General features: G+C 29.1%; 2 protein-coding genes and 1 long non-coding RNA gene across 3 annotated transcripts in view; 1 reads left to right on the top strand and 2 right to left on the bottom strand.

The window, feature by feature from the left end:
• The window catches only part of LOC111677272 (CYFIP-related Rac1 interactor B), a 57,582-nt gene extending 49,056 nt beyond the window's left edge, over positions 1 to 8,526 (bottom strand). The window contains exon 1 of the mRNA XM_046951640.1: positions 8,219 to 8,526. Within this exon, the coding sequence (XP_046807596.1) occupies positions 8,219 to 8,401 (183 nt within the window). The 5' untranslated portion in view covers positions 8,402 to 8,526. The remainder of the gene's footprint in view (positions 1 to 8,218) is intronic.
• Positions 8,527 to 8,611: 85 nt separating this feature from the next.
• On the bottom strand, positions 8,612 to 14,881 carry LOC124420145. The gene is made up of 2 exons (XR_006941070.1): positions 14,780 to 14,881; positions 8,612 to 8,656 (listed from the first exon to the last, which is right to left on the bottom strand). It is a non-coding gene; the product is annotated as an uncharacterized LOC124420145 (long non-coding RNA).
• A 1,105-nt stretch (positions 14,882 to 15,986) lies between these two features.
• On the top strand, positions 15,987 to 17,718 carry LOC111681035 (ankyrin repeat and MYND domain-containing protein 2). Its single transcript, XM_023442752.2, has 2 exons — positions 15,987 to 16,334; positions 16,472 to 17,718. Exons 1-2 carry the CDS (start codon positions 16,131 to 16,133, stop codon positions 17,474 to 17,476), a joined length of 1,209 nt encoding a protein of 402 aa, XP_023298520.2. The 5' UTR covers positions 15,987 to 16,130; the 3' UTR covers positions 17,477 to 17,718.
• The last annotated feature ends 830 nt before the right edge of the window (positions 17,719 to 18,548 follow it).

The following is an 18,548-nucleotide window of genomic DNA, read 5'->3' as shown; positions in this document are numbered from 1 at the left end:
TCTCTAAGATTTTCTTTATATTGGAAGTGCCACGCCCATTATAGCTAGGCCGCCCATTTTTTCATATGGGTGTCACAATTATCCTTACAAATTTTGAGGACTCTAGCTGAGATATCCAACTTTTTTAGTTCATATTTTGGATGTGGGCCTAGCACCCCGCCCACTTAAGATTTTGAAATAAAACGTAGCCTACGGTTCCTTCCATATACATACAGGATGGTACTGAAATGAAAAATTTATCTTTCTTAAAGAAATTTTTTGTAAAATTCTCTTTTTTAGAGAAAAATTTTGAAAAATTCTCTTTTCAAACTTTTACTTTTATCAAGAAAAGAAATTCTCTCCTTTTAGAACATTTTCGAAAAATTCTCTCCTTTTACAACATTTTCGAAAAGTTCTCCCCTTTTAGAACATTTTCGAAAAATTCTCTCCTTTTAGAACATTTTCGAAAAATTCTCACCTTTTAGAACATTTTCGAAAAATTCTCACCTTTTAGAACATTTTCGAAAAATTCTCTCCTTTTAGAACATTTTTGAAAAATTCTCTCCTTTTAGAACATTTTTGAAAAAATTGTCTTCTTTATAGAAAAATTTTTAAAGTAGTCTTCTTTATAGAACAATTTTGGAAAATTATCTTCTTCATAGAATGTATTTTATCTCTTTTCTAACTTTTAAAATAAATTATTTTTAAAATAATTTTTTAGAAAAAAATATCTTCTTTATGGAAAATTTTAATTTTATCAAGAAAAGAAATTCTCTTCCTTTAGAACATTTTCGAAAAATTCTCTCCTTTTAGAACATTTTCGAAAAATTCTCTCCTTTTAGAACATTTTTGAAAAATTCTCTCCTTTTAGAACATTTTTGAAAAAATTCTCTCTTTATCAAGAAAAGAAATTCTCTCCTTTTAGAACATTTTCGAAAAATTCTCTCCTTTTAGAACATTTTTGAAAAATTCTCTCCTTTAAGAACATTTTTGAAAAAATTGTCTTCTTTATAGAACATTTTTGAATAAATTGTCTTCTTTATAGAAAAATTTTAAAAATAGTCTTCTTTATAGAACAATTTTGGAAAATTGTCTTCTTCATAGAATATATTTGAAAAAAAGTTCTTCTTTATAGAAAAATTTAGAAAATGTCTCTTTTTTACAGAAAATGCAAAGATTTTAAAAAAATTATCTTTTAATAGAAATTTTTTTAACAATTCTGCTTTTTATAGAACAATTTGAAAAAATTGTCCTTTTTTAGAAAATTTTACAAAAGTGGGTCTCCTTTTTATAGAAAACTTTAAAAAAAAATCTCTTTTAATAGAAAATCTTCTTATGATAATTTTTGAAAAAAATTATCTTCTTTATGGAACATTTTTGTAACAATACTCTTTTTTATAGAAAAATTTATAAAATTTCTATTCTTTAAAAATTCACTTTTAATAGAAAATTTTTGAAAAAAAAATCTCTTCTTCATAGAGCAATTTTTTTAAAAAATTATCTTCTTTTTACACTGAAAAAAAGTTTATGCTTAATATATACGAAAAATGTCGTGCATTGCACGAATCTTTCGTCGTTTTTCAAATTTAGTTAAAAATTATTCTCCACACGAATTTTTCATTTTTTTATGAAAATAGTTCGTGAATTACATTATAATTTTACTTAAATTTTATTAAATAGTTGTAGTTTTATTTAATGATAATATAATTATTATTATTATCTTTCTTATAGAAAATTTTCAAAAACTCATTTTTCTTATAGAAAACTTATACAATTTCGAAAAATGCATCTTTTTGTAAAAATGTTCGCACAATTTTTAGTTTTTTAATAGAATTTTCCCCTTTTTGTAGAAATTGTTCATCAAATGATCTTTTAAAAATAAGACAAATTTAATTTTATGAGTGTGAGTTTCTAAATCTAAATAAAATGATTTTAGTAATTTAAAAATAACCATACCACACATTTAAAAGCAAACCTAACCACAAAATGCTTAAACCCTTTAAAGGTTTTTGCATTTTTTTTCGCTCTTCAATACTTTTTTTGTAGAACATTTGTAAATAACTGATTGAAAAGGTTGTTTTTTTTTTGCAGCATGTTGTTGACTTTATGTAATCAGACTCGCTGTACTGGTGACATAGTTTCACTTAACATAAAACAACAACAACAGTTTATGAACACCTAAATAAACCCAGCAAAAAAAAAAGAACTTCCAAAGAAGCGAAAAGAAAGTAGAATTTATTTCATGGAAGTATTGAAAAAGACCTGAAGAGATGATTCTAACACAAGCTAGTCATAGAAGAAATGTTCTTTTTATTTGATTCCAAATGCACTACATCTGAAGTCGTTCTCAGGAAGTAATTATAAGAATTACTACTTTTGAAGTGGTGATAAATGTTATTATTTTGGAAGTAATTTATTTTATTTTTGCTGGGTTAGGTTCTATATTAATATATATAACTCTAAAATCTCTAGTAGTTTGCAGTTCAGTTTAATTTACAATTTATTTAATGCCAAACTAGGAGCTAGTACAAGAATAGTATTCATTAGTCTGTAAAGACTTTTTAAATCAAAGTTAATTTTCATTTCATTCATTGCGATTTTTCTTTTTTTTTTTCAAAGTTTAAACTGGAAAAAAACTTTATTTTCATTATAGACAGTAGCAATTTAAGTCAAGCAGCAGTGTGTAAGAGAGTGAGAGAGACAGAGGAAGAGGGTAAAAAAGTCATTAAACAGAAAACATAGAGACAGACAGACAAATTCTTTTATTCATCATTAAAAATTGTTTTTCCCCTGCTGCACAACATGAGTTAGCCTGATATTCAGTGAGCAATAATATGAAGTTTGTTTAAAGCAGTTAGTTGCAGTGTAAAAACCTGGTTAGTAGCTTGCAGACATGATACAAAATTTATGTTTTTGTTTTTTTTTCGCAGATTTCCTTTTTTACATTTATCCTGCATTTTATTTTCACTTGAAATTGGAAGTGCGCCAAAAAATCAAATAACCGGGACAACAACAGCTAGTAACTGAAATGTAACACAAAACTATAATTCCTCTTTATAAATTGCAACATCAATTTCAGTCTTAAATTTGTTTTTTATTATTCTTACTACTTTTTTGCTTTTTGTTGGAAAAAAAATCATTCTGTTTAAATAAATGTTGGTTTAATTTAATGGCTTAATGGGGTGACATATAAATTGGTTCAAATAAATGGCATTATATAATAAAGTTTAACAAAATTTTAAATTTCTATAATTTTTTTAAGGAAAATCACAATAAACTATGAAGAAAATAACAAATGTTTAAGGATATCAAATAAGTTTTGATAATGAAGGTACTTTACATGGCTAAAAGAAACATTGGGTTCCTATCTCTAAGAAGTTGGCTTTACACAAAATTTGGAAAGATTTTGGAAATTTATGATCATTTTCAACTGTATTTTAGAAAATTTTTACTTAAATTTGATGAACAGTTTTGTGTCATTACAATGTCAGGATATAGAGGTGCTAAAACTGGTATAACCAAAGATCATCACGGATTTCGTTGGCTCGCAGATCATAGTTTTGAATTCTGTCTTGTGCTAGTATTTAAAGAGGTCTTGAAGAAAAAAATATTCGGTTGATTAAATTGTCGCTGGGTTTACAATGTATCGTCGTTTAACCCTTTGACGACCATATGCAGATATACTTGCCATTAAATTTATATATCTGTTTAAATGACAAATATGACGATTCTGTCAACTGATTTTGAAAACTTAATTTGCCAAACGATACATAGGACTTAGAAGTTAGCTAGGAGAACAATTGCGTTTTCTTAACTATTAAAAGGGTTTAGATAGATTAGATTAGAGAGAGTCGTTAAGTACTGCGATCCTATTTTGGGTCTTTTGTGCAGCCCGTAGGTTCACCAAACAGGTATGAAAATAACAGATTTGCTTGGTGAGAGGTTAAAAATATCCTTCGGGCCTAGTGTTGCAGCACCTAATATTTATTTTTGCCGACGAGTCCTTAGTGTTGGACAGTTGCACAATATGTGTTCGAGGTTTCATCCTGACATCCAAAGAATCTGAATAGCTTCGATGTGGCGTTTCCTATGATGAATTGATGATATTTGAGACCACAGTGTCCCGTGAGTAGTCCCATTAGTATTCTGAGATCAGTGGCGAGCAAATTCCGATTCGACCCACGATACGCATCTTTGTCTGACGTAATGTTGTGGAATACCAAAGAATGGCTCAGGGCAGATAAGTGGCGATAAGCGCCTCTATTTGCTAGGCAATCCGTCATGTTGACCAAATAGTTCATCGGAGGAGTCATCCCAATTTTAACATCACTCAGTTGGATACTCCCCCGAGACATGTAAGGAAGGATTTTCGTATATACGAGAAGAACATATGAAGATATGTGCAGGATTCACTGGATCAGTGCTCGTATTCGGCAGCTTTGAATGACATTCTTAGAGATGCAATAAATTCCGGGGTCGCAAGGCACAACTAAGTTCGGGATGGAGCAACAATGCCTACTGGTCACGTATAGACCGTGCCGTCCCCAACGAATGTCCTGTATGTGATCAGGGCCCTCATGACACCCACCACATATTCAACTGCTCAGTCAATCCTACTTCACTCTGTCCAATGGATTTATGGACACATGCAGTTGAAGTAGCTAAATTTTTAGGACATTGATGTAGAACCCCCTAATTAGATTATTGTATAGTTTAAGCTGTTACAACAACAACCTCCACACATAGGAGACATAAACATCTTAGAGGCGATCATAAGCCTATGTTAATCGCACGATCAGCAAGAGTGCTTGGATCAGAATGAATATATGATTCGTTATAATATTCTTCTTATATAATTGGAAATGGTGTTGTTTAGCTCGAGAACTATAATTTAAAATTATCGCGTGATAAAGAATAATTTTTTTTAAAAAATCTATAGAAAATTATAAAAATAAAACAAAAGTCAATAGACTTTTTATTATAATTTCTAATAAAAAAAAACTCCCATAAAAAATGTTATTGTTATTCATTCCCTAAAAAAGCTTTTTTAATGTTTACAAAAACAAATCAAATCAAAAATGGTATAAATACAACAGCATTAACAATATTAACAATATTAACAATTCAAAAAGAATAAAATATTTAAATTATTATTAACCACAAACAATTATAGACAAATATTTACGTTTAAAAAGAAACTAACACATCACCAACTAGTTATAACATAAAAAAATGAATGTTAAACATTTGATTTTCATTCTTAAGAGGAATGCATCCATTTAGGGCTGACAATAATAATAAAAATAATAATGATGACGAAGATTAAATTAATATAAAATTACAACAGAACAACATAAAAAACAAATGTCATTAACTCATCATTATTATCAAATACTAGTGTTAAAATTAATAAATATTAAACCAAATACTATGTACGAAATTTAACCTCAAATGTCAATGAATAAGTGACAAATGCGCGAGCGAGCGAAAGAGAGAGAGTTAAAGTTTTAAAGAGATAAGTTTATGTGTTTGTAGCTGTAGTTGTGTGTATAAAAACTAATGTTTTTGTTTTTTTAAATGAAATTGATATAATGACGTATGATAGCGACAGCAACAACTATGGAGAATTTTTAATTGTCATTTAGTAATGACATGAAATTTTGAATAGTTTAGAACGACTTGGAGGGGGCTGTACGGAAAATACTTTTAAAATAAACTAAATTCTATAAAGACGATCAGTAAGATTTTAGTTTCTTATTGAGCCTCTAATACTCATAAAATACTTTACGTAGATCGTATTACCTCAGAAACATAAAATGAGCAATATGTACACGATCCATTACATTACCACACTGACTATGGTAGGCATAGTAACGGATCTAGAATTGACCGCATGCTGAGTTCGATGTCATAATCAAAAGTAAACTATTTATTAAAACATGCACCATAGGAGGTCTAATCCTAGATCGTTAACAAATCTTTTGTGGGATTTTAAAAGATGATTCGTTTAAACAGAATATAGATAGAACCACCTCTGAGATATGCTATATGTATATCTTACGATCGACATTCAGAGTGTCGTACTAAGATTTCAATCACCGACTTTAGATGTTTTTAAATATGATGGAAAAGATCTTATAAAAGTATGTATGATTAATTGGAGAGTTGATCGTTGAACGATATTTGTTTTAATAAGATTTCAATCACCGACCTTAGAAGGACTTACGTATTATGGAAAACATAAGATCTAAAAGTATAAGTATGTAAGATAAGAGCGTAGATCATTGATCGACATTTACAGCGCCGACCTTGCTTATAATGGCAAAGTTCTAATAAAAGCAAAAAGATGTAAATAGAGCGTAGAACGTTGATAGGATATTCACAGTGTCGTACTTAGATTTTAATTACAGATGGACTTACATATGATGGAAAAGATCTTATAAAAGTATAAGTATGTACGATTAGTAGGAGCGTTGATCGCTGATCGACATTCACAGTGTCGTACTAAGATTTCAATTACAAACTTTAGATGAACTTAAATATGATAGAACAGATCTTATGATCGACATTCACAGTGTCGTACTAAGATTTCAATCACCGACCTTAGATGGACTTACAAATGATGGAAAAGATCTTATAAAAGTATAAGTATGTACGATCAATTGGAGAGTAGATCGTTGATCGATATTTGTCTTACTAAAAGTTAATGTAATATCTACTGCGTCGAGATTCGAAGCTATTATCGGCATTCACAAAACCATATGTACATAACTCATAACATGGATTAACAAAACTTTAAGAAATCGAGGTTAAAGATTTGCTTAACGTTATTGTTTCATAGCATTTATGAAATATTTTCTAAAAAACAAATTTAAAAACAAAAACTAATGTAACCTTTTTCATTCATACCATGATAAAATTCATGCCTGTATTGCAACAATGTTATAATATGTTGAATCTATACAGAATCTATTCCATCAAAGAATATATCATCAAATACGTACTATGAACAATTTCATTAATCAAATGATAAAGTTCATGTCGTATTCCAAAAGCAACAAACTAGATAAATTGACTATTGCAGCCACAAATGTCTGAGTATCTCGATAATATACTGTAAAAAGGATGAAAAAAACTGTAAATAGATTCTGAAGTCTGATTTGTATCGTATTCAGAATAAATCACATTTTTCAGATTGAACTTTTTACTTTTATTTCTGAAATATTCTCTTTCAGAAAAGTATCTGCTTAAACGGTTATCTGTAAAAAGGAAGAAAGAAACTGAAAAAGGATCTGAAGTCTAATTTGTATCGAATTCAGAATAAGTCACATTTTTCAGATTGGACTATTTACTTTTATTTCTGAAATATTCTCTTCCAAAAAAATATCTGCTCAAACGGTTATCGTAAGGAAAGAAGTCTGAAGTTTCTCATAAAATTTTCGATTTAGAATAATCAGTACTGATATGTGGGATCAAAAGATCTGTCTAGAATTCAACAAAGTTTTTTTAATTTGAAAATTATCAAAAAAAACTAAAAGACATTTTGATGATCAAATTTCTTTCCTGGTGAGAAAAACATCTGATTGATCCAATTGATTCTGGTTTGATAAACATTAGTTGAGAAACGGATCTTTCCGAGCAAAGATCTAATTATCGTGGAATAGATTAAATAATGTTAAAGTTGGGAACTCATAGATAAGCATTTCAAATTGGTTAAGAATCTTACTTTGTTAGAGAAGATTGAAGAATTAACTGCTTCTGTCATGCTATTGACAGACTTTTTATGTTCCGTTTGCATAATTTCTTTGAACTGTGATCTTATTTAAGTCTACTATAACAGTCTATAGAGTGTCAAAGAACCAAGCAAATAACTTGTAAAGCACGTGAGTCACACTATGAAAATGAAGAAATAACGTCACCATAAATACCCGCAAAAAAAACACGAAAAAAAATAATCATAAAAATGTATAAATTAAAAGACAACAAGAAATGACTTATTAAAATATATTCACAAATGAATAATTATAAGAGAGATAAATTTTGTTAAAAATAAATTTACTAGAAACAAGGTGGAACGCAAGACAGATATACAAACAATTTTATAAAAAATATTAAACAAATTCAAAATAAAACTAATTTTTTTATGAAAAAAATATATAAACATTTTCATTTGAAAGATTATTTATTCATTCATAAGTTGTTCATTAATTAAAGACAAAAAAAAACATGAATAACTTACCTTATAGACTTGTATCTCTTCTAAAACAGCTTCTGATTCTTTGAGTACTCGCTCTACCTCTTCATATATTTCACGTTCTGTTTCCGTGGGTGCTGCATTTTCAAAATCCAAAAAGACATCGTAGGACTTGGCTGTGCAACAGTTTGAGTCATCACGTGCCAATAAACTCAGTAATTTGCCCATTTCTTTTTTATTTTTTTTTCTGTTGTTTTATTTATTATTAATTTATTTTTAAGTATAAAATTTATATATAGCTGATTGTATATTGTTGTTGGATTTTTATTTTTTTTTTGTATCAATTCACTGTGAGTTTTTTTTTGTACTTTAAACACTGTTTTGATTTGTTAATTATTTTTATTTTTTTATTTCCTTAATCAATGAGTAAATATTTAGTATATTCTTTTTTTGGATTTTAAACAGTAAATTTAAATTTGATTTCTAAAAAAAAGACAAAGAAAATTTAATTAGTAAACAGTTTTTAAAGAATTGTTAGAAAATTGTTTAATATTTTATTGCAATAATCTTAAAATCATTAATGCTTTTATTAGCATTTACAGAACCGTATGTAAATAACTACTAAAATTGGTTATCAAATCTTTAAGAAAGCGGAGTTAATCGTGGAATATTTGTGGATACTCAATCGAATGATTTGTGCAATTTTATTATTATTATTATTGATTCATAGAATTTATGAAATATTTTCATTGAATTAGTCCAGTTTCTTTACATCAATGAAATAGTTTCATAGTGGAGTTTAAAAACGACTAAAACTTCCTTCAATAATATAATAAAAAATCACCTTAGCTTGTAAACAATAAACAAATTTCATTGATCAAATGATAAAATTCATGTCTGGAATGTAAGAAAAAGTTTCACATAGCATTTATGAAATATTTTCATTGAATTAGTCCAGTTTCATTCCATTAATGAAACAGTTTCATATTGTAGTTTAAAAACATCCTTCATTAATATAATAAAGGATTACCTTAGCTTGTAAACAATGAACAAATATCATTAATCAAATGATAAAATTCATGTCTGAATTAAACTTTCTTCATTTATTCAATAAAGAGTTACGTTAGCTCGTATACAATTATAAAAATTATCTAAAAATCATGAGTATTCAAAAAAATATATTTTTTTTAAACAATTTTTTTCAATTTCAAACTTAAATTTTTTTTTCGATTTATTTTTAAACTATAAGCCTTTGGAATATTTTTGATTCGAAATCCTGAGAACTAATACTAATATATTTTACGCCAATTTCAAACTTAAAAAATTTGAAAAAAAATTAGAAATTTTCAAAAAATTTAAATATTTTCGATTTAATTTCAAAACAAAAGTCTTTGGAACATTTTCTATTCGTAATTCTAAAAACTTATACATATTTATAAAATTAGTTTTATTCGAGTTTAATTTCTTAAAATATTCCAATTCAGATCTAAAAAAAACTCAAAATAACTCCCTACAGATCTATCTATTGTTTCTATTGTAACATTTACTAGTAAAATCTCCACCTAAGTGAACAATGACTTATTTAAACCCCTATCAGAGTCCTTGTTACTACATCTGTCAATTTAATAAGTATCTAAGTTGCCCTTCCATCTAGTATGGACCAAAAATTCTTAGTCGACTTTGCAATTTATTTTAATATTCCAGTTCTAGTTAACAGTTTTAAGAACATTGCAGTGCCCTGATATTTTTCCCCCGGGGGCATGTTACCTCTTTAAAAAACCCCATCTTGGTGTAATTACAATGCTTTTGATGTCACTTAACCCTTTCGATTTAACATAGAATCAATCGTCGGAATGATTTGACATGGGATCGAAACAGAGAACCATAAAATCTGGTACTACGAGTTGTCATGTGCCCTCTGGACTCTGTCCTGGCTGGTCAGTTTGTTGAAGTTCATTCGGGATCTTCGCGGAAAGAGTGAGTTGCAGTTAAAAGACTAATGCACGGTAAAGTCTATATTTCGGGATTAGTTCGATACTTCCCACTGACTAGTGACTGTGAGACTAAACGTTGGAAATGCGTTTGTGTGTAGGGGTAGTTGCCAGCGCGTATACCTAGCTTTAGTGTATCGGATGTTGTTCTATTTAAGAAGTGTGCTGCGATCAAAGATGACGGATGTTACGTATCTTATACAACAGATACCATGGAATTTTTCATCCTTGTACAGGTCATCCCATCTGCGTGGTTGTAAATGGAAGTGATATTTTTGATTCTCGGGGGTTAAGTAAATGGGTAGCAATGGTCAGAGATTAGATAGCTCAAGTACTTGAGCAAAGTGCACATATACTGGACTTTAAATTCCATGTGCATAAATTGCTTACGACGTGTAAGATAATGGACCGATTTCAACTATTTTAAAAAGGCTTCATCCATTATCATTAAACAATCTTGAAAATGGCTTCCTGTACCTTGTGCGCAAGGTTTAAACGGACAGCCAGGCTGTTCGGACAGACGGACGGATATGTCTTTATTGTCTCACAAAGTCTTTTTGGTTCGATCAGTATAATTTTAAGAAACAATATTTTTTCTGCATAATAAACATTGGCACAAACGTATAATACATCCCCTACTATAATCGTGTAGGGTATACAATTTTTTTTTTAATCTTTTAAAATGATCTCAAACTCATAGAGATTTTTATATAATTTTACAAAAATTCTATAAACAAAATAAGTTTTCTTTGTTCTGTTGAAAATAACAAACACAAATAGTAAATTAACCTTAAGTTTAAGTTATATTTTAAAATTCTATATAACAAGTTAAAAAACAATAGTTTAATTTACATGCTTTAATTTTCTTTGTCCGAACTTTTTTGTGAAAAAATTTGCTAGCGAAAAAATTAATCTATTTTTATAAATTTATATTTATGTAAATAAGCACTTCTTTTAGAAATAAAATATATATATAGAACAATAACAATAGTTCTCATACATTTGATAATGTATGAACAGACTTTCTTTCTTTCGTTCTCAATATGTGTAACGCATCTACTTATGGGTCAAGTAGAAAGGTGACACACATCATTTATGGACCATTTAAACAAAAAAAAATAATAATAAAAAATATGTAATAAAACAAGTCAGGGTTTATATTTTGTAGCTTGTGTACAGTAGTGTTTAACTAAATAGCAAAATTTGCCATATCAATATCAGGAAATAAAACCAATATAATAATAATTTTGACACAAAATTAGTTTCCCTTAGAAATAATATACATAAACAACAAGGACTTAAAAATCTTAAACAGTTGTTTATCATAAAATCAACGAACTGGTAGCAATGCTCTATTAAACCAATTATGATAAGAAAAAAGAGAGAGCAAAAGCAAATCTTGGAAATGAAACAAATGCATACATATTTTGGTTTTGTTTGTATAAGGAAAAAAACCATAAGTCAATAATCGATAATTGCCAATAACATACATGTTTCGATACATTTTATATTCGAAATACATACAGAAATATAAATCAGTTTATATGAATGTTGATATTGTCGTATATATAGGATTCTATAAACAACGAAAGAGCTAAAATAAAAGAGAACAAGGAGCAAGAGTAACAAAAACATTGTATAATTGTGATAAAAAATTAAACACATTTGAAGTGCAGTAGCACAATATGGAAACAGAAAAGTAATAAGGAAGTGAGGACGAGTGAAAACGATTTAATGATAGTCTACACTTAACGATTTTATAACACTATTTCATCATTTTACTATTTAAAGTTTATATCTGTACTAGTTCAGTTTAGGTTTAGTCCTATTTAAGTTCAGTTTTAGTTCAGTTTTAGTTCAGCTCTAGTTTAGTTCTAGTTCAGCTCTAGTTCAGTTCTAGTTCAGTTCTGGTTCAGTTCTAGTTCATTTCTAGTTCAGTTCTAGTTCAGTTCTAGTTCAGTTCTAGTTTAGTTCTAGTTTAGTTTTAGTTCAGTTCTAGTTCAGTTCTAGTTCAGTTCTAGTTCAGTTCTAGCTCAGTTCTAGTTCAGTTCTAGTTCAGTTCTAGTTCAGTTCTAGTTCAGTTCTAGTTCAGTTCTAGTTCAGTTCTAGTTCAGTTCTAGTTCAGTTCTAGTTCAGTTCTAGTTCAGTTCTAGTTCAGTTCTAGTTCAGTTCTAGTTCAGTTCTAGTTCAGTTCTAGTTCAGTTCTAGTTCGGTTCTAGTTTAGTTCTAGCTCAGTTTTAGTTCAGTTCTGTTCACTTCTAGTAGAGTTCTAGTTCATTTCTAGTTCACTTCTTGTACAGTACACTGTTCGTCTTGTAAGTCTTAAAATCTCTCAAGTGAAAGATCTTTGTCATATCTTTTGACTTTGAGTTAGATCAAAATATAGGAAATTAATACAGATTTAAAACATAAATATTTTACCTTACTTTAGCCAACTTATGAACGTTACGTATGATTTTCATTTCAGTGATGTAGGGCATTGAAATCTAAGGCAATTGCTACAATAAAAACACGTTTTTCAAATGAAAACAAAGCAACACAACACAAATGGGTGTTGTTTAAACAACAACAAACAAAAATAAAAGAAAACAAGTAGGAAAATACGGAAAATACTTGAAAATATGAAAATAAACAGGAATAAACAAAACTAGCTGGTTTTTGAAGGACAAAGGATGAAAAAAGAAAATTCAAAAAATACAGATACATTATACATACACACATATGCATACAAAATTTTGTTGCTACAATAACCAGATTTTCCACAAAAGCAAAATGCAATGTTTACAAACATTATTCCCCCCAGCAATGCAGACAAACGCTTCGCATACTCTACTCCACAGAAACTATTACATATTCAGTGCAAGTATTGGTTAAATGGTACAGATTTTTTTCTTAATTCATGTGCTGCCGCTGATTGATACATGATTAGAGGCAGTCTACATACAAACTGCTTAGTGGGGGGTGTTTGTGTAATTTTTGGAAAATGAGTAACAAAGCAAAAAATCTTTTAATAAATGTACAATTTATAAACATTAAGTGGATAAGAATGAAATTTTCAAAAATAATAATAAAAAATAAGAATTTTTTCTTGAAAATTTCAAGTTTATGGTTTTTAATTTTTGCGTAGTTTTGTATAATTTATTTGGGTTTTTTATTTATTTTTATACAACAACATGTGTTGTAAATTACTTGTTAGAGGAGAGGAGTAAAGTGAAAAGAATATCGTAAAAGAAATAAAAACTTTTAGCAGCGTTTTATCATGAAATTTAATCATATTCTTATCTTTTGTTATTTTTGTGTATGTGTGTGTTCATTGCAAAACTCTGTTATCGGGTATCCGCCATGAAAAGTACACCAACAACAAGATTAGCAAGTAAGAAAGTATAGTCGACTATGGCCGAATATATGGTAAACTACACCCGGCATGAAAAATTGATATATGAAATAGACAATAGTTACTAGACTCCATAGACTTGTTCAGTTCTGTTCTAGTTCCGTTTTAGTTCAGTTCTAGTTCGGTTCTAGTTCAGTTCTAGTTCAGTTCTAGTTCAGTTCTAGTTCAGTTCTAGTTCAGTTCTAGTTCAGTTCTAGTTCAGTTCTAGTTCAGTTCTAGTTCAGTTCTAGTTCAGTTCTAGTTCAGTTCTAGTTCAGTTCTAGTTCAGTTCTAGTTCAGTTCTAGTTCAGTTCTAGTTCAGTTCTAATTCAGTTCAAGTTCAGTTCTAGTTCAGTTCTAGTTCAGTTCTAGACCAGTACGTCTTGAAGTATATGAATAAATCAGTAGAGTAAGTCAATAGACTAATCCATGACGTCTCGTTCCCAAAGAGTTAAATACCTAGCAGGCTGTACTTTTAAACTCAAGGAAAGCCAACCAGATGGGGAGATATAAAATGATCATGAGTCCATTGCTAAACTTTTCCACCAAACATCTAACACCTTCCTTCCACTACAGTGCTGTAGGGTATAATAACAAACTTAAGCTTTTATTTCAGTTTTTTACAAATACGGGAATATGTTATTTCCATATTTGTTTTGGCTCCCTGCCTGGCTGCATGGCCGCCTAACTGCTGTTAACTTCTAGAGCATTAATTCTAGGCACGTTTTCCTGTGTCTCCATATCGTTGAAATAAAAATACAATAAAAGAAGGTAAAATTACAAAATCATAAGAACTCTAAGCAGGGGAGGAGTTGTTTTTCCTATTTTACCAATTTCAATTCTATCTATTCAAAACACAAAACAAGCAGAGGGGTTGTTTGCAACAACAACAACAACCACAACACTTTTCCTTATAAAAATATTTCGGTATAATTTGTTTTCCCATTTTCATTTACAACTTGAACATTTCTTTTTTTTAATTATTTATTTTTAATTTTTTTATCAAAATATAGGAATTTTGCAATGATTGCCCTTTGTATGGAAAAAGTGTAAACAACTTTTTTCAAGTTTTATCACTTTGTTTTATATTTATACATTTGCTGCTTTTTTTCATTTTGTAATTTCTTATCACCTTTTTTATTAATTTCACTGGTTTCTTTTATTATTTTGTTTAATTCTTGCTTCCTTTTTTCTATTGAATAATTTTTTGTTTCTATATAAGATTTGTAAAAAATTTATTACTTTTTTTTGTAAGTTTTAATGAAAAGATTTGTTAAAAAACACCGCTATATAAAAAAATACCGCAAAAACACACGACGTACGTTCTGTTCAGACGGCTGCTAAAATCGAACTAAGAAAATGAAGGAATAAAGGAAAATAGAAAATGATAAAACAAAGTACTAAAACTATGCAACTATGTGTATAGAAGGCTGCCAGATGGAGTGATTTAAAGATAATTTTGGGTAAAAATTTTATTTAAAAATATATAAAATATTGGGTTTAATAAGTTAAATAAGTGACAATTCAAGGATTTGGCAAATATCCTAACTTTGGTATAAACAGAATTTTACTGAGCACTGAGAACTTTGGGAAATTGTTTCATAAAATATAATATCTATACAAAAATATATATAAACTTCAAAATCCTTATGTCTCATAGAATATTCTTAACGCCGAAATAATATAATGAAATTTCAATTCTTTCTAAATGACCATAGATTTTTTATTAATAATTTCTAGACAGGGATATTTTTTCAAAAATTGTTCTATTAAACATTAATTTGGTAATTAATTAAATAATTTAAATTGTTTTAAAAGATATTAAATGTGGAAATTTTAATAAATCTTTTTAATATCAAAGTTTATCAAAAAAAATACTGTTCTTTGATTTACATTTTTATCAATCATCTGGTAACTCTCAATAAACACTAATCGCGTTGCCAACTACATCGTGCATTGCAAAAAATCTTGAACTCCTGAAAAAATTACTATCAGACTTCTGCGATTTTGTATGAAGCCGACGCTTAAAAATTTTAACGGCTTGAAATGTCCAATATTCATAAAATTCATGTAATTTTACAATATAACAGTTAAAAATATAAAAGGAGTTATATAGGTGATGTGATGATAAATTGACCGATTGGATTGCGCTTATAATAAATATCGCAATATCAAATTATAGAGACTTAAAAATAAATATGTGATTCCAAGTTGACCAACTTTGAATGCCTATATACTGAACTCCTTTCAGCAACTCTTTAATCAACTCGGAAACACCTCAAATCCAATCATATGCAATTTGTTACAAATACATTAAATAGTTTCCGAGAAAGCGAATCATTTCCAAAAATATCATTAAACCAGTCGTATCGTTGAAAACTTTTAAACAACGCAGCGGGCTTACAGCCGTTTTTAAGCAGCCGCCTTTGAGTTTAGTATCAGCCGCCGTTGTTGTTAGTTTTTGTCGACGCAGTTCTCTGGACACATACTGAAGGAAATTCTCTTTTTCACAGGCGATTTTTTTTTGTGAGAATTTTGTCAGAAAATAAATAAATATAGTATAAAGAATATAAACAAATTGTAATAAATAAATATGGCCGAAGAAAATAAAACACAATTAGATGATATAAATAAGCAGATATTTGATAAACTTGCGGCCAACGATAAGGATGGTTTCAAGCAGCTGATTGCACAAGTCAAAGGAGGTGTGAATTTCGTAGACGAAAATGGTATGACACCACTGCAACATGCCTGTTGCAAGGGCAACAAGGAGGCGGTACAAATTTTGTTGGATATGGTAAGTTAATAGAATAAAGGAAAAAAATGTATATTGTTTAGCTTTACCGAAAGTAAACAACTAAATGTTTAAACATTGGCCACGTGCTCACAGATGTAAATAAAATCTACAATATGTATTTTTTTTTTGCTTTCCAGGGAGCCTCTGTTGATTTCAGTCAACATGGAGCCAACTATACACCTTTACATTTTGCAGCCTTATCTGGCAATACGGAAATTTGCACTATGCTTTTGGATGCTGGCATCAACCCGAATACCTTGAACAGTGTTAATCGTACTGCCTCACAAATGGCGGCATTTGTGGGTAATCATGCCTGTGTGGAAACAATAAACAATTATGTGTCCACATCACAACTTGAGTATTATACACAACCCCAAGGTCTTCAGAAAGAACCACATATTCCGGCAGCATTATTAAATGCCTTCCATAAGTTTGTGGTAGAAACAAATTTACATCCCGTACGTATTGTTCTAAACTTGCAAAACCTCGGATTGCTTAAACATCTGCCCGGTTTGCGTAAGGCTTTGGAGTTGATGTGTGAAAAGGAAATGAAAAAATCCAGCGATGTCAATGAATTAATGGCTTTCAAATATCATTATCTACGCTGGATCATATCGGAGTTGATGCGTTGTGAGGAGCAGTGTAAGGCCCAGCGTAAAGAGAAACCAGCCACAAATGCCGAAGAACCCAATAAACATGATTTCGTTGAGATGTTTATCAAACGTGTTTTGAAAGAAAACAAATTGGGTCAATTGGATTATGTGGAATTCACAGTACGCGATTGTGTACGTGAATTCCCCTTCAGAGAGTGCACCATATTCCGTCAGATTGTCACTCAGCTGGCTGCCAAAGATGCTCCCTCAGCATTGAGCATTCTACGTTCGGCCATCAATGGTCAACGCGCCTTTGTCGATGAACTTTCCTATTGCAGTTCCTGTGGCAATGAAAAACCCGACAAGAAATGTTCCAAATGTAAAGCAGTGCAATATTGCGATCGTGAGTGCCAACGTTTACACTGGTTTATGCACAAGAAAACCTGTAACCGGCCGACATCGAATGCAACTAATCCAACGACGGCCGCTAAGGGTCCCATCGATGCCCAAGAATTGCGTGAAGAGTTGGCTCGCATGACAGCCAGTTAAATTTTAAGTCAGTGTGTGGTCGCCAATGTACGTTGAACATATGAATGAGAAGAAGAAGAAATGAAGTTTTTAATTTAAATTTTTTTTTACATACATTTTTGCATTTGTTTAATGTACTTTATTAATTATAATCATTATTTAAACGTTTTGACACACTTCTTCCATTTACTGAATTTATTTTCGTTAACAAAACGTTAAAATTTAAAGAAAATAAACATTTTTGGGTTAATTTTTTTTCTCAACTTTTGTTTAGTCTTGATTCCAATTTAATTTTATATTCGCCTCCATAACGTTTTGTATATTATATTAAGACTTTCAGTTTTTCCTCCCACACAATAAATTAAAAAAACAAACATTTAAAAAGATGTTTTTCTATTAAGGATTTTTTTCTTGCAAGTTTAGTTGACTTCTGAATTTTAATAGAAATCAAATTTTGCATACAGAATCTGACTAAAAGAGAAAATTGGTCAATATTGAAATTTTTTATAGAAATTAAAAATTTTTTCTGTAGAAAATTTAACACAAATAATGATTTTTAATTGAAAATTTAACAATATTGATATTTTTCTATAGAAAAAGTTTTATATTTCTATAGAAAATTTGTCAGTATTAAAAATTTGTATTTCAAATTTGTCAATATTGAATTTTTTCTACAGAAATTACAATTTTTCTGAAGAAAATTTAATAATATTGAAAATTTTCTTTTGAAAATTTTACAGTACAGAAGGTTTTCTATGGAAAAGGCGTTAATATGGAATTTTTTTTATTAGAAATTGAAATTTTTCTATAAAAAATTTAACAAAATTAATGAAAATTGAAATTTTCGTATAGAAAAAGTTTGATATTTCTATAGAAAATTCGTTAGTATTAAATTTTTTTTTACAAAATTTTTCAATATTGTAGATTTTCTACAAAAATTAAAATTTTTCTGAAGAAAATTTAGAAATATTGAACATTTTCTTTAGAAAAATGTACAGCACAGAAGCTGTTTTATGGACGTTAGTTAATATTGACATTTTTTTAATAGAAATCGAAATTTTTCTATAGAAAATTGAAAAAGCAAGCAGTGTTA

This window comes from Lucilia cuprina, chromosome 5, assembly GCF_022045245.1.
Source record: "Lucilia cuprina isolate Lc7/37 chromosome 5, ASM2204524v1, whole genome shotgun sequence".
Lineage (NCBI taxonomy): Eukaryota > Metazoa > Arthropoda > Insecta > Diptera > Calliphoridae > Lucilia > Lucilia cuprina.
This window is presented reverse-complemented; position numbering and strand designations above follow the sequence as displayed.